Source organism: Gobio gobio (genome assembly GCF_949357685.1).
Source record: "Gobio gobio genome assembly, chromosome: 19".
NCBI lineage: Eukaryota > Metazoa > Chordata > Actinopteri > Cypriniformes > Gobionidae > Gobio > Gobio gobio.
In genome coordinates, this window is record NC_137112.1 from 48,428,807 (window position 1) to 48,443,064 (window position 14,258).

The 14,258-nt window shown below is 38.2% G+C and overlaps 1 protein-coding gene across 3 annotated transcripts in view; it reads left to right on the forward strand.

Annotated features, from left to right (window-relative positions):
* Positions 1-12,970, forward strand: part of comp (cartilage oligomeric matrix protein) — a 32,446-nt gene extending 19,476 nt beyond the window's left edge. For 2 of the 3 annotated variants that reach the window (XM_079844330.1, XM_079844331.1), the window contains 10 exons: positions 1,839-1,998; positions 2,067-2,185; positions 3,213-3,265; positions 3,343-3,536; positions 9,328-9,506; positions 9,583-9,631; positions 9,709-9,905; positions 10,283-10,455; positions 10,576-10,715; positions 12,240-12,965. In XM_079844330.1, the coding sequence (XP_079700456.1) occupies positions 1,839-1,998; positions 2,067-2,185; positions 3,213-3,265; positions 3,343-3,536; positions 9,328-9,506; positions 9,583-9,631; positions 9,709-9,905; positions 10,283-10,455; positions 10,576-10,715; positions 12,240-12,295 (1,320 nt within the window). In that variant the 3' untranslated portion in view covers positions 12,296-12,965. Of the gene's footprint in view, positions 1-1,838; positions 1,999-2,066; positions 2,186-3,212; positions 3,266-3,342; positions 3,537-9,327; positions 9,507-9,582; positions 9,632-9,708; positions 9,906-10,282; positions 10,456-10,575; positions 10,716-12,239 lie in introns of all 3 variants that reach the window. The other variant, XM_079844329.1, reaches the window with a different exon arrangement.
* Positions 12,971-14,258: the final 1,288 nt, after the last annotated feature.

The window sequence follows — 14,258 nt, forward strand, 5'->3', positions numbered from 1 at the left end:
GCTGCAGTGAAACTGTCATTTGGACCTTGAACTTTTTGGAGCCCATTGAAGTCCATTATATGGAGAAAAATCCTGGACTGTTTTCATCCAAAACCTTAATTTCTTTTCGACTGCAGAAAGAAAGACATGGACATCTTGGATGACATGGGGGTGAGTAAATGACCAGCAAAAGTTGATTTAAAAGTGAACTAATCCTTTAATGCAAAGACGCGAATAGACATTCTGCGACGCAAATGACGTGATTTGACACGCGTAACGCGTGATTCGCGCAAATCGCGTCACATGAAAAATCTGAACTTTTGCGGATATTCGCGGCGCGTTAACCAATCAGGAGCTTGCTCTAGTAGTGTCAACAATGAGGACAGAATCATATGTAGATACCCGGAGCTGTCGATACATCTTCATACTTTATAGAAACAGAATAAAAAGGATCTTGCTTGGTAGAAAGTGAGTGAGGAGGTGGGACAGTCTGGCGAGTTGTAAAAAACGCTCTTTACTCAATTTGAGCTCTACATAGCCTATTGAGACTACAAGCTAGCTAAAGCCGGCATATTCACTCGTATTTTAAAACAATCCATGTCAGCCATTTCACAACGAGACGAGCCGCTGGCAGAAGCTCCTCCTATGACACGAATTCGCGTCTGTTGTGTCACGCGCGAATGAAGCGAGTAAACCCAAAAAGTTCAAGCGTCTAACTACACCTGATTTATTCGTGTTTTAATCGTTATTTAGTCGTGTCTGGTGTGAACGCACAGTTAGAATCAAAAGCTATCTTAGAAGGTTTCTGCTAAGCTTTTAAAACATAGGGGAGCTCGGGGCACAACCTAACGCGGGGTTAGTTGTAACGCGCATGTTTTAACCCTTTCCACACATGCCAGAATGACGTGTATATTAGTGTATTTACTAGTTGCCATATCAACATTATTTAGAGAAAACAATTGCACCAAAATTAAAAATAAATTCTGGAAGATATTACTGAACATGTATTTAACCATAGCAAAAGTAAATTTCTTACTTAAGTTTAGTTTTGATCTCTTTTTTTTGTTTATTTAAAATAAGACAAATCCGATATTATTTTAATCTTATATCTGTTATTTAACAGTTGAGATGTTCTTTAATGCTGATCTAACAGCAGAAGACACGAGCCGCGATTTAAATCCCAGTTGTGCAGATGGTGTGTGTGTTAACACTGCGTTACAATCAGCCCCTATTAGAAATATGCCATTATATTCTATATGTTTATGAATTCTTTTGAGAAACCATGAGAAAAGGGTGAATAATGACTGAGAGTTAATGTTCAGAAATGATTAATTATTATTAAGTTTTGAACTATGCTGTATAGCTGTATTTAGCGATGTGTTTGTTGTCAAACTCAAAAATGCTTATATTTTTAATGATTAAAAATGCCATTATTTTATTTTAAAAAGTTAATAATTGTATTTTGTTGACAAAATATTTTAGTTTAGTTTTTGTTTCAGGTAACATGTTAAGCTGTTATTTGGTCATGTTTGGTCCACCTATGGGGCATGTTGTCACATTTCACTTCCATTCTTTCGGGGTAAATCAAGAAAAAAGTAAACACTGTATTAATGAAACAAAACCACATAATTGTACTAGACATGTGTGCAATTAATGTGGGAAAAAATAAATACTCGAACCCCAAGTGGATTTCCACAAACTGAGAAAGTCAAAAAGCGTTAGGTTGTGTCCCGCTCTCCCCTACTTTATGTTGGGATAATGCCCAATGTTATCTAGATAGGCAGCTCACTAAGATTTGGGGAACTGTAATCTCCAACTACCACTTGTTATGACCTTCTTACTGCTTACTTCTCTGATAGGACAACTGTGTGCTCGTCCCCAATATCAATCAGAAGAATATTGATCAGGATGATTATGGAGATGCTTGTGATAATTGCCGTCTGATCAAAAACAATGACCAGAAGGACACAGATGGTGATGGTCAGGGTGATGAATGCGATGATGACATTGATGGGGATGGTAAGACTTTAGATATTTCATTCATTGGGTTAAAAGCTGCATTGGTCCAACTCAGACTTGCTTTCCAGGAATAAAAAATGATAAGGACAACTGCAAAAAGGTACCAAACCGTGACCAGAAAGATCGAGATGGTGATAATGTTGGTGATGCTTGTGACAGCTGTCCCTACGTCCGCAACCCTGATCAGGTCTGATTAACACCCTACACTACGTCTTGATTCATTTCTCACTCTTCTCTCTTCACCCAGAATGGTTTGAATTCAGAATTTGTTAAAGGGTTAGTTCACCCAAAAATGTAAATTCTGTCATTAATGACTGACCCTCATGTGGTTGGACACCCGTCAGACCTCCGTTCATCTTCAGACACAAGTGAAGATATTTTAGTGTAAATCTGATGGCTCTGAAAGGCCTCCATTGGCTCAATGCACGGTTCACTCTCAAGACCCTTAAAAGACACTAAAGACGTCTTTATAAAGTCCATCTCACTACAGTGGTTCTACAATAACTTTATGAAGCGACGAGAATAGTTTTTGTGCGCAAAAAACCCCTAAATAACGACTTACATAGTGATGACTGATTTCAAAACACGGCCTCATGAAGCTTCGAAGCGTTATGAATCAGTGAGTCGATTCAGCGGTTCAGAGCGTTATGAATCAGTGAGTCGATTCAGCAGTTTGAATCGCCAAATTTCAGCAGTTTGGCGGTTTGACACGCGATCCGAATCATGAATCGACTCACTGATTCATAACGCTTCGAAGCTTCATGATGCCGTGTTTTGAAATCGTCATCACTATATAAGTCGTTATTTAGGGGTTTTTTGCGCACAAAAACTATCCTCGCCGATTCATAAAGTTATTGTAGAGCCACTGTAGTGAGATGGACTTTGTAACTTTAGTCTTTAGTGTCTTTTAAGGGTCTTGAGAGTGTAAAGTTGAGCCAATGGAGGCCTTTCAGAGCATCAGCTTTACACTAAAATATCTTCATTTGTGTCTGAAGATGAACGGAGGTCTGACGGGTGTCGAACAACATGAGGGTCAGTCATTAATGACAGAATTTTCATTTTTGGGTGAACTAACCCTTTAATAGAAAAGTACAAAAGTACAATGTACAAAAGAGACCTGCTGAGAGATAGAGGTGCACTCAAACTCTGAATCCAGGAAATTGAGGTATTAAAAAAGCCTACATAACTCACGATTCTCCTCCTTTCTGCTACAGACAGATGTGGATAATGATTTAATTGGCGATCCTTGTGACACCAACAAAGACAGGTATTACAAAACTCCAAATGTTGAATCCCATTGGTAACTCAGAAAGTTCAATCTGATGTATTGGTCTTTATCCTCAGTGATGGAGACGGGCATCAGGACTCTCGAGACAACTGTCCTGCGGTTATCAACAGCTCCCAGCTGGACACAGACAAGGATGGCATTGGAGATGAATGTGATGATGATGATGATAATGATGGCATTCCCGATCTCCTTCCCCCTGGTCCGGACAACTGTCGTCTGATTCCAAACCCACTGCAGGAGGACATTGATGGTCAGTTTTTTAAAGCTTAGCAACCTCCCTTCACATAAAACTGTTATCCTAATGCCATTATTCTGAGTAAAATAATCTCCTGTTCAAAAGACCAGCATATGTTGTGTTTTGGATGATGGTCGAATGCTGGTGTATCCACCAGCCTTCTGAACTAGTTTAAAGGGAAAGTTCACCCAAAAATAAAAATTAGCCCATAATTTAATCACCCTCAGGTCATCCGAGGTGTGTATGACATTCTTCTGTCAGACGAATAAAATCTGAGTTATATTACAAAAGTCCAGGCTAATCCAAGCATTAGAATTTGATTGATAGTTGCTCTGTTTTTGAAGTCCATAAAAAGTGCATCTGTGCGTCATATAACTGCTCCACACGGCTCTGGGGTGTTAATAAAGGCCTTCTGAAGCGAATCAACGCGTTTGTGTAAGAAAAATATCCATATTTAAAACTTTATCAAGTAAACTTTCGGCCGACCGCCTTCTGTGGAAAAGTGTTGAATGTTGAAAGTGAAACTCGAGATGTGTTCGTGACGTCATGATCTGGTCGCGTTAGACTTTCGATCGGCAGGGAAATTTTCAACTATTTTCCATAAATTGAACAGGGAAGGCGGTCGGCCGAAAGTTTACTTGATAAAGTTTTAAATATGGATATTTTTCTTACACAAACGCATTGATTCGCTTCAGAAGGCCTTTATTAACACCCCAGAGCCGCGTGGAGCAGTTATATGACGGACAGATGCACTTTTTATGGACTAAAAAAACGTAGCAACTAATCCAATTCTAAAGCTTGGATTAGCCTGGACTTTTGTAATATAACTCAGATTTTATTCGTCTGAAAAAAAGAATGTCATACACACCTACACTGAAAAAAATTATTATGGCCCGATTAAATTAAGCATAATTAATTTGTGCTCGTTTAAATAATTTAAATTTAGTTTTTCGATTTTAATAAAAAAAAAAAAAAGGGTTTTATGGGAATTGCATGTGTTTTTGTTTAAATTGAGATCAAATAAATTGATTGCGACCACTTACGATAAAAAAATGTAATGAATTCAACGAATCATTTTTTTCAGTATAGAATGACTAGAGGGTGAGTAAATTATGGGCTAACTTTCATTTATGGGTGAACTATCCCTTTAATGGTGCGTTCACACCAGATGCGAATGAAGCGAATAAATCGTGCTATTCGCGCGTAGTTGGACGCTTGAACATTTTGAGTTTACTCGCTTCATTCGCGCGTGACATTCACTTCACAACAGACGCAAATTCGCGAATTCGAACTTGTCTTGTGAAATGGCTGACATGGATTGTTTTAAAATACGGTGAATAAGCTCAATGTGCCGCTTTAGCTAGCTTGTAGTCTCAATAGGGTGAATTTAGGGGGATTGGGACACTTTCTCCAAGTCATCTAAATGGCAGAAAGTGTCCCAATCACCCTGAAATCACTCTATGTAGAGCTCAAACTGAGTAAAGAGCGCTTTCTACAACTCTCCAGACTGTCCCTCCTCCTCACTCACTTTCTTCCAAGCAAGATCCTTTTATTCCTGTTTCTATAAAGTATGAAGATGTGTCAACAGCTCCGGAGTATCCACATATGATTCTGTCCTCATTGTTGTCACTACTAAATTTTTCAACTAAACATTGAAATAAATCTAATTAATAAACTAAATTAACCATTTAAACTAAATTACTGATCTAATTATTGATCTAAAGCCCACACTGTCACTGTATGATAACTGAAATGAACTGATGACATCCGCGTTTTTTCCAGAATGGCTATACAGCTGAATAAAATTATGCTGCATTATTTTCCTGTTTAACACTGTAAAGCTGCTTTGAAACAATCTGCATTGTAAAAAGCGCTATATAAATAAAGTTGACTTGACTACTAGAGCAAGCTCCTGATTGGTTAAAGTGGCGCGAATATCCGCCAAAGTTCAGATTTTTCAACTCGCCTCATTTGCACCGCCTCATAGACCTTTCTCACAACTTCCGTATTTGTGACAGGAAATACGCAATTGTCGGTCGTTGTAATCTTCTTCCTCACCGAACCGGACCAAACTTTCCTGCTTGTGGCCCACATCCCTTTCAGCGCAAAGCGGCTTATGACGCACCTTTGTGGGGAAATATAAAACTTATATTTTTTTAACTAATATTTAACTTGTATATATTACCATTATGTACTGATATCTATTTAAATGTTTTACAGGCTGTAGTATTGTTTCACTGATGGAAATACTAAAATAAACACTTTTCAAAAATTTTCTGTTTTGAAATTTAAAAAATCACAGCTTCATCGGAATAATATGAAACTTGGTAACTTTTCTAGCTTTAGGAATGTAACACACAAAAATTGAGGGCATGATTCGAGCATGCTAATTGGTCGTAAAAAAAAATACTCCCACTTGTGCTCTTCGGTCAAAAATGACACTATAGGAAATGAATGGGAAATCTGCAAAAACACAAAATCACAGAAAAAATCTAAAACTTTATAATAAATAGTCTTTGAGATTTTTTAAATATATATTCAAATCCATCAACAACAAAAAAATTATTAAATGTGTTCAAAACAGAACTAGTGAATTCTCAAGCCTCTCCATAGAGACCTCTAGTGGTTACACACATGGTTGCAGGATTTCTTAAATAATTCCAAAAGAGGGCGCTAATCTGCCTTCAAAAAAATTATTTTAAAGGCCTAGTCTCTATTTTAACCTGAAATACTGCAATAATTGAAAAAAATTTTGTATAATTTTCAATGCCAAAAATAGACCATGATTATTGCATAAATATTAAAAAATACCATAAAATCATCTAAATATACAAAATTAAAAACAAAAAAATATTATTGAAGAAAAATTAATTGCATTGGTTTTACTGGGGTGGATGAAGTTTAATTAAATGAATGTTTCCTCGTGTATATTTTTTATTTTCAAAATGTATGATATTTGATTTAATAATGAGACTATTTAATATATATAAAATTCACTTTTGCAAAATGCCTCCACACATATTGTGAATATATTTTGTTTTAAAACATATAACCGTGATGTTAATCAACATTTTTTATTATATTGTAAACATATATTATTATTATAGATTGTCTTTTAAAATAAATACATCTATAAATGTATTAAAAGTATTATGTTAAAAAAAATAGAATTGTGCACATTGCGTGATGTTTAGATTATTTTGAACTGTAGCCAAAGTCCGGACAAACAAGATACGTAATCTGGGATTTATGTAAATAGGCCTAATTGTTCATTTCCATCAAATGTAATATTTGGCAGATCCGTTAGCGAAGTTGTGTAGACTCTCTGATCCATTTTCTCTTGCCCGGGTATGCTCTTCTGATGTGTTGACGCTTGACAGGAACTCCGGTTCTGCAATGATTACATATTTCCGTTTTTATGTGAGAAAGGTCTATTTGCGCTAATCCCGGCGCAGAATGTCTATTCGCGTCAGGGCTGGACTGGGGCTAAAATTCGGCCCTGGCAAACCCAGCCCATCCGGCCCATGAGTTCCTCTTGAATGTTTAACTGGGGTTAGGGCCTTAAATTGGAGTAAATAAATAAATCTAGGACAGGGACAACTAATGATGGATATTATCGAATTTACTGCAAATGCAGATAACAAACGTAATATTGCACTTTTGTCACACAGAAATGCACTTGACAGTAAACCACTGATTTTGAGCTAGGCTACATTAAAGTTAATTTACTGCTTTTAAAATCTGTCATCATTTACTCACTCTCATGTCGTTCCAAACCTGTATGACTTTCTTTCTTCTGTGAAACATAAAAGAAGATATTTTGAAGAATGTTTGTAACAAAGCAGATAGAGCAACCATTGACTACCATAGTATTTTTTTTCCTACTATGATAGTCAATGGTTACTCTATCTGCTTGGTTACAAACATTCTTCAAAATATCTTCTTTTATGTTCAGCAGAACAAAGAAACTCATACAGGTTTGGAACAACTTGAGGGTGAGTAAATGATGACAATTTTCATCCAGGCTTTAAAGCTGTTTTGTTGAATTATAATTTAATTACCCTACACTCTAAAAAAAAAAAAAAGGTTCTACACTCAAAAAAAAAAAAAGGTTCTATATGGCACCAAAAATGGTTCTTGGCTCGTAATCATAGGGGAACCTTTTTTAGTGCTATATAGCACCAATTTTGGTGCTTCAGTGGTTCTTCAGCGGTTCTTCAGAGGTTCTTCACCGGTTCTTCAGAGGTTCTTCAGAGGTTCTTCACCGGTTCTTCAGCGGTTCTTCAGAGGTTCTTCACCGGTTCTTTGACTAAGATGCTATATAGCACCTCTGAAGAACCACTGAAGAACCACTGAAGCACCAAAATTGGTGCTATATAGCACTAAAAAAGGTTCCCCTATGATTACGAGCCTTTTTTTTTAGAGTGTATATGGCACCAAAAATGGTTCTTGGCTCGTAATCATAGGGGAACCTTTTTTAGTGCTATATAGCACCAATTTTGGTGCTTCAGTGGTTCTTCAGCGGTTCTTCAGAGGTGCTATATAGCACCTTAGTCAAAGAACCGCTGAAGAACCAAAATTGGTGCTATATAGCACTAAAAAGGTTCCCCTACAGTCTTAAAAATTAAGGTTCTTTGGGGAGGTGTATGGTTCCATGAAGAACCGTAAACATCTAAAGAACCTTTCCATTGCACAAAAGGTTCTTTATAGCGTAGAAAGGTTCTTTATACTATAAAATGGTTTGAAAAAATGGTTCTTTAAAGAACCTTTACCAAAACGGTTCTTCAGGGAACCAAAAATGGTTCTTCTATGGCATCGCCATGAAAACCCCTTTTTGGTTCTTCCTGGAACCTTTATTTTTAAGAGTGTATGATTACGAGCCAAGAACCATTTTTGGTGCCATATAGAACCTTTTTTTTTTTAGAGTGTAATGACATTTTAACTGAGTTTAACTGTAGGTCAGTTTCATTTAACTGTATGGGCATGGTAGTGACAGGTAAAATCATGCTCCTCATTACCATAGGTATATGGTTTCGAAAATAAATAAATACATTATAATAAACTATTGAATTTGGTTGTGCTAGAGTGACAAGTTTGTAGTTGTGTGTATTGCTGTTTTCCAATTTACCTCGTGATGTATTTACATGGTCGTGGCTGTTTTCAGCTGATTCACCACAGAACCTTTAATGTTCCCATATCACACGATTGTATAAAACAACATTCGGAGTCAAAGTGCCGGTTCATCACTTCATAGAGCAGCAGAAACGCTGCGCACGTTCGCCGGCGGCAGCGCTGTTGCGCGGATATTCGCCTTTTGCAGTTTCATGCGCCCAAATTTTTAAACAGCGCCTAATATGGACACAGTCTATGGAGGAGGGAAGGTCTCTCTCGCTTTGGCCTGTCCATTCAGAAGACAAACCAATGGGCCGCTGTCCCTGCATGATGGGCCAGTCCGTGGCAAAAAAAAATATAAATAAATAACCTTGTATCGGTGCGTCGGCCCACCGGGAAAATGCCCGGTATGCCAGATTACCAGTCCAGCCCTGATTCGCGTCTTTGCATTGACTTAACATGTAAACCACTCGCGCTTAAGTCGCACCTGGTGTGAACGCACCATAACTGAAAAGACTATCTTGACAAACACTCACCAGCAACTGGCCTTGACTAGCATGGAAAGTTCTTCTTTTTCTTTTTCTTTTCAGCAGGGTTAAAACCCTTCTTGGGAATAGTTTTTCAGCTGTTTTCTGATCTTGTTGGCTTGTCATGTATTTCAGATGTCATGTATGTTTCTTGACTTGATTTGCAGGGGACGGTATTGGAAACGTTTGTGAGAATGACTTTGACAATGACACATTTAGCGACAGCATTGACGTTTGTCCTGAGAATGCTGAGGTCACTCTCACCGACTTCAGAACCTATCAAACTGTAGTTCTGGACCCAGAGGGTGATGCGCAGATCGATCCAAACTGGGTGGTGCTTAATCAGGTCTGTCTGCCTCTTTCTGCCTCATAGAAGTTCTCACAGTGTAAATGTACTAAGGAATGCTTATCCTTTTTAACAGGGACGAGAGATTGTTCAGACCATGAACAGTGACCCTGGACTGGCTGTAGGTAAGAGGCTATGCCAGGGAAGAACTGCATAGTAGATGTGCCGTCAAGTTGATTCCAAGCTCTGGTTTCTCCAACAGGCTACACGGCATTTAATGGTGTGGACTTTGAAGGGACGTTTCATGTGAATACTGAGACAGATGATGACTATGCAGGCTTTATCTTTGGCTATCAGGACAGCTCGAGCTTCTATGTGGTAATGTGGAAGCAAGTGGAGCAGATTTACTGGCAATCCAATCCTTTCCGAGCTGTAGCTCAGCCTGGTATCCAACTCAAGGTGTGATGTGATTTCTTTAAGGGATAGTTCACCCAAAAATCATTTACTCACCCTCAAGTTGTTCCAAACCTGTATGAGTTTCTTTGTTCTGCTGAACACAAAAGAAGAATAAAGTAGATAGAGCAGCCATTGACTACCATAGTATTTTCTCATAGTATTTACTGTGGTAGTAAATGGTTGCTCTTTCTGCTGGGTTACAAACATTCTTCAAAATATCTTCTGCAGAACAAAGAAACTCATACAGGTTAGGAACAACTTGAGGGTGAGTAAATGATGACAGAATTTTCATTTTTGGGTGAACTATCCCTTTTAGTGCAGAATGGCAACTTTTATTGCTCGGATCAAATATAGTATCAGTTTTTTTATTCTGTTGGTAGGCAGTGAAATCAGACACAGGACCTGGAGAAAACTTGCGCAATTCACTCTGGCACACAGGGGACTCCACTAACCAGGTGAAACTCTTGTGGAAAGATTCCAGAAATGTTGGCTGGAAAGACAAGACTTCTTACCGCTGGTTCCTGCAGCACAGACCCCAAGAAGGCTATATTAGGTAAAACCCAATTCATCTGCAAATCCTCCTGTTTTTTGTATTGGCAATATTGTCCTATGCATGGTTAGGTGGTTAAATACTTAAATACATGGTTAAATACTCTGCATATCTTACATGCAGGGTTCGGTTCTATGAAGGCCAGCAGATGGTAGCAGACACAGGAATTATTATTGACACAACCATGAGAGGAGGCAGACTGGGAGTATTCTGCTTCTCTCAGGAGAACATAATCTGGGCCAACCTGCGCTACAGATGCAACGGTCAGTTCTTTTAATAAAATATCTTTAGCATACATTAGAAAATGTACCCTGTAACTACATGAAACAAGAGGGGAACAAGCACCACTTTAATTTACAGCCGCAGATTCACACTTACCCTGTAACTACACGAAACAAGAGGGGAACAAGCACCACTTTAATTTACAGCCGCAGATTCACACTTACCCTGTAACTACACGAAACAAGAGGGGAACAAGCACCACTTTAATTTACAGCCGCAGATTCACACTTACCCTGTAACTACACGAAACAAGAGGGGAACAAGCATCACTTTAAATTACAGCCGCAGATTCACACTTACCCTGTAACTACACGAAACAAGAGGGGAACAAACATCACTTTAATTTACAGCCGCAGATTCACACTTACCCTGTAACTACACGAAACAAGAGGGGAACAAGCACCACTTTAATTTACAGCCGCAGATTCACACTTACCCTGTAACTACATGAAACAAGAGGGGAACAAGCACCACTTTAATTTACAGCCGCAGATTCACACTTACCCTGTAACTACACGAAACAAGAGGGGAACAAGCACCACTTTAAATTACAGCCGCAGATTCACACTTACCCTGTAACTACACGAAACAAGAGGGGAACAAGCACCACTTTAATTTACAGCCGCAGATTCACACTTACCCTGTAACTACATGAAACAAGAGGGGAACAAGCACCACTTTAATTTACAGCCGCAGATTCACACTTACCCTGTAACTACACGAAACAAGAGGGGAACAAGCACCACTTTAATTTACAGCCGCAGATTCACACTTACCCTGTAACTACATGAAACAAGAGGGGAACAAATTAAATATATTACATATGGTTTCCTTATACATACACATACTTACTAGTTACCCTATAATTACGCTGTAAATTCATTTTACTTCAGCAGTACTTTCCGGTCTGTAATCTAAAGCGTTACCCAAATGAAAAATATTTTGGGCTACAAAAAAACCCTCAAAGAAACATGCGCACAAACACAGCCCCACCCCACCCCAGCCATCCTGAAAACGCATTCAACATCGCCTTTTATACTTCCAGCGGGCCGTCAACGGAGACAGAGGACGAATCCATGTTGAGTGACAGGCAAAATACAAACAATGAATATAAACCACATCACTGATCGTAACAACTACCAATCGGAATATAGTACTCCCTGCTGTTTAACATATTTTACTATTTTTAAAGTTATCATGAAATAAAAAAATCTATTTTTATTTATACACATTCCAGGTTAATACATATTCCATGTTTTGTAGCATATTCCAAATTTATGACAATAAGTAATTCATAATTTAACAATAATTCCTCTTTTGGTGACCATTTTTAATGATCCAGTTCCCAATGGACTTTCGATGAATATCCTTTTTTCGCAGAATTCAGCAGATTTTCCTTTGGAAAAAAATACAGAATCATTTCCCCCATATGATTAAGGTTAAATGTTTTCACAATTCACAGCCTCTGAGGAGAGAATGATTAAATCAACTCTTTTTTTTTGCAGATACAATCCCAGATGACTTTGAGACATTCAGAGCCCAGCAAGTCCAGCTTTTTTAAACCCAAACTCAACATCAGAGTTCTTTTTTTACAAGGTTAATGTGTGTGAGTTGTATATTTGTGTCGTGTGTGTAACATTTTATACAAAAAATGTTATACTTCATGAGCAACAGTAGACAAGCCTTCTTCAAAACCCTAAATGACATTGATGACACTGCATTAGCACTAAATTCACAAACACCATCATTTAAATATATATATGTATTTTAAAAACACGTACAGAAATACAGGTTACAAAATATAAATGATATAACAAGAAGGCTCTGATATATGCAGCTGAGACATCATGCACATCCATATTTAGCATTTTTTTTGTCCAAGAAAGGAAAGGGACCAGCAAAACGACAAAGACGAAATCAGTTCCTTCTACAATCAGTTACCACAAATAGGAGACAAAGATGACCACACCAGCACAGCGACTATAGAACTGGGCATCTGGATAGATCCAACCCAATGAAAGCTCTAGACAACCACAAATGATATGTCCTAATATACCTTTAATTCCAATAAAGAGCGAGCACTGTTTATGCTCTCAAAATGAAAGATCACAAAGATTTGATGCGCATTCTGTAATCTAACACTCTCATGAGCGGTGAATGTCTTTTAATACTTATTAACCTGTCTTAAGTGAGATGACAGTTGATGAAATAAAAATATATCACCAATGTAGATGGCACTTAGTTGATGCTAATGATATGAGTTGAGGGGAAGGGTTGTTATACTGGTCAGCGCTATCCTATGGGTCACTATCATTATGTTTATCAAGAAGTACATCCCATCTAGTCAACTACGTCCTTATTAGTCTTAATGGTACGGACATGGTAATCATGGTAACTAACTGCTTAGCAGTTCTATTAAGGCTTAAAGGGGAATTTACGCTAAAGGGGGTTTGCTCTCACAAATAATCAGGACACAAATGAACAAGTCCAACATACACTTGAGTGCAGTTAGCTAAAACTGCTCCAATAAAATGCCCCAAACAAGCAGTTTGGCTGCATGCTGCATGTTCATCAACAACAGATTATTTGACCAATAAACACATGCAGTCTGCCCACATCGCCTAATGTTTAACACGGTAAAGAAACAGACTGAGCCCTTTTTAGGTTTGCATTGGGAAGTCACATACACGCTTCCAGAATTGTTTTCCCTCTGAATTATCAGTGCAGTACAGAGAACAGTTCACAAAGAACACCTTCACAATAAACTGGGGGGAAATGCAAGTACAGGGTTGAACAGTCGGCATTCTCAGAAGGTAAAACAGTCCAAGTTTCATGAGCAAAGCCAAGGCCGAAGCCCGGAGGAGCAACAGCCAGAAGATTTTGAAGAAATGCACGTCCATCAGTGTGAAAGCTGCCATATCTTCCAGATTTCTGACAGGATTTCCAATGGAAATTCAAGATGCAAGGGCTGAGCGAATCGACAGGGAAGGGGAATGACCCACATGCTACAACTGTGATGAACGGAAAAATGCTACTGTGACCCCTCACCAGAAATAAAGGCAACATAAGAAATCAGAAAAAAAAGTGCTTTGGTCAAGCATTGCCAAGCAGGTCATTTGGTGTAATGCACTATCATAACACAGAGCCCCATAAATACATTCTGTTTCTAAACATGATCATAGACGTGGTTAAACTGGAAAAATGACACCACTAGCATTAACTAATACATGCACTGTGGGGGTGTATATTGTTTTATGTGCGGTGAATATTTTTGCTAATGAAGACCTCGTTCTCTTAAGGTATTTTCTCGTTTTGACATGCACTCGTCATATTTCTGTGATAAGCTTTATGTACACTATTTTCAGGAACGAAAAGTTTCTGAGACAAACACGTTCATGGTAAACATGTGAAAACAATTGAAGAAATATTCTGAATGGCACAGAGTGAAGAATAAAAAACTGAAGTGAGTATTGCGGTCTGATAAACTACAGAATATCCACCATCTGAGCCAATCCTTACTTCTC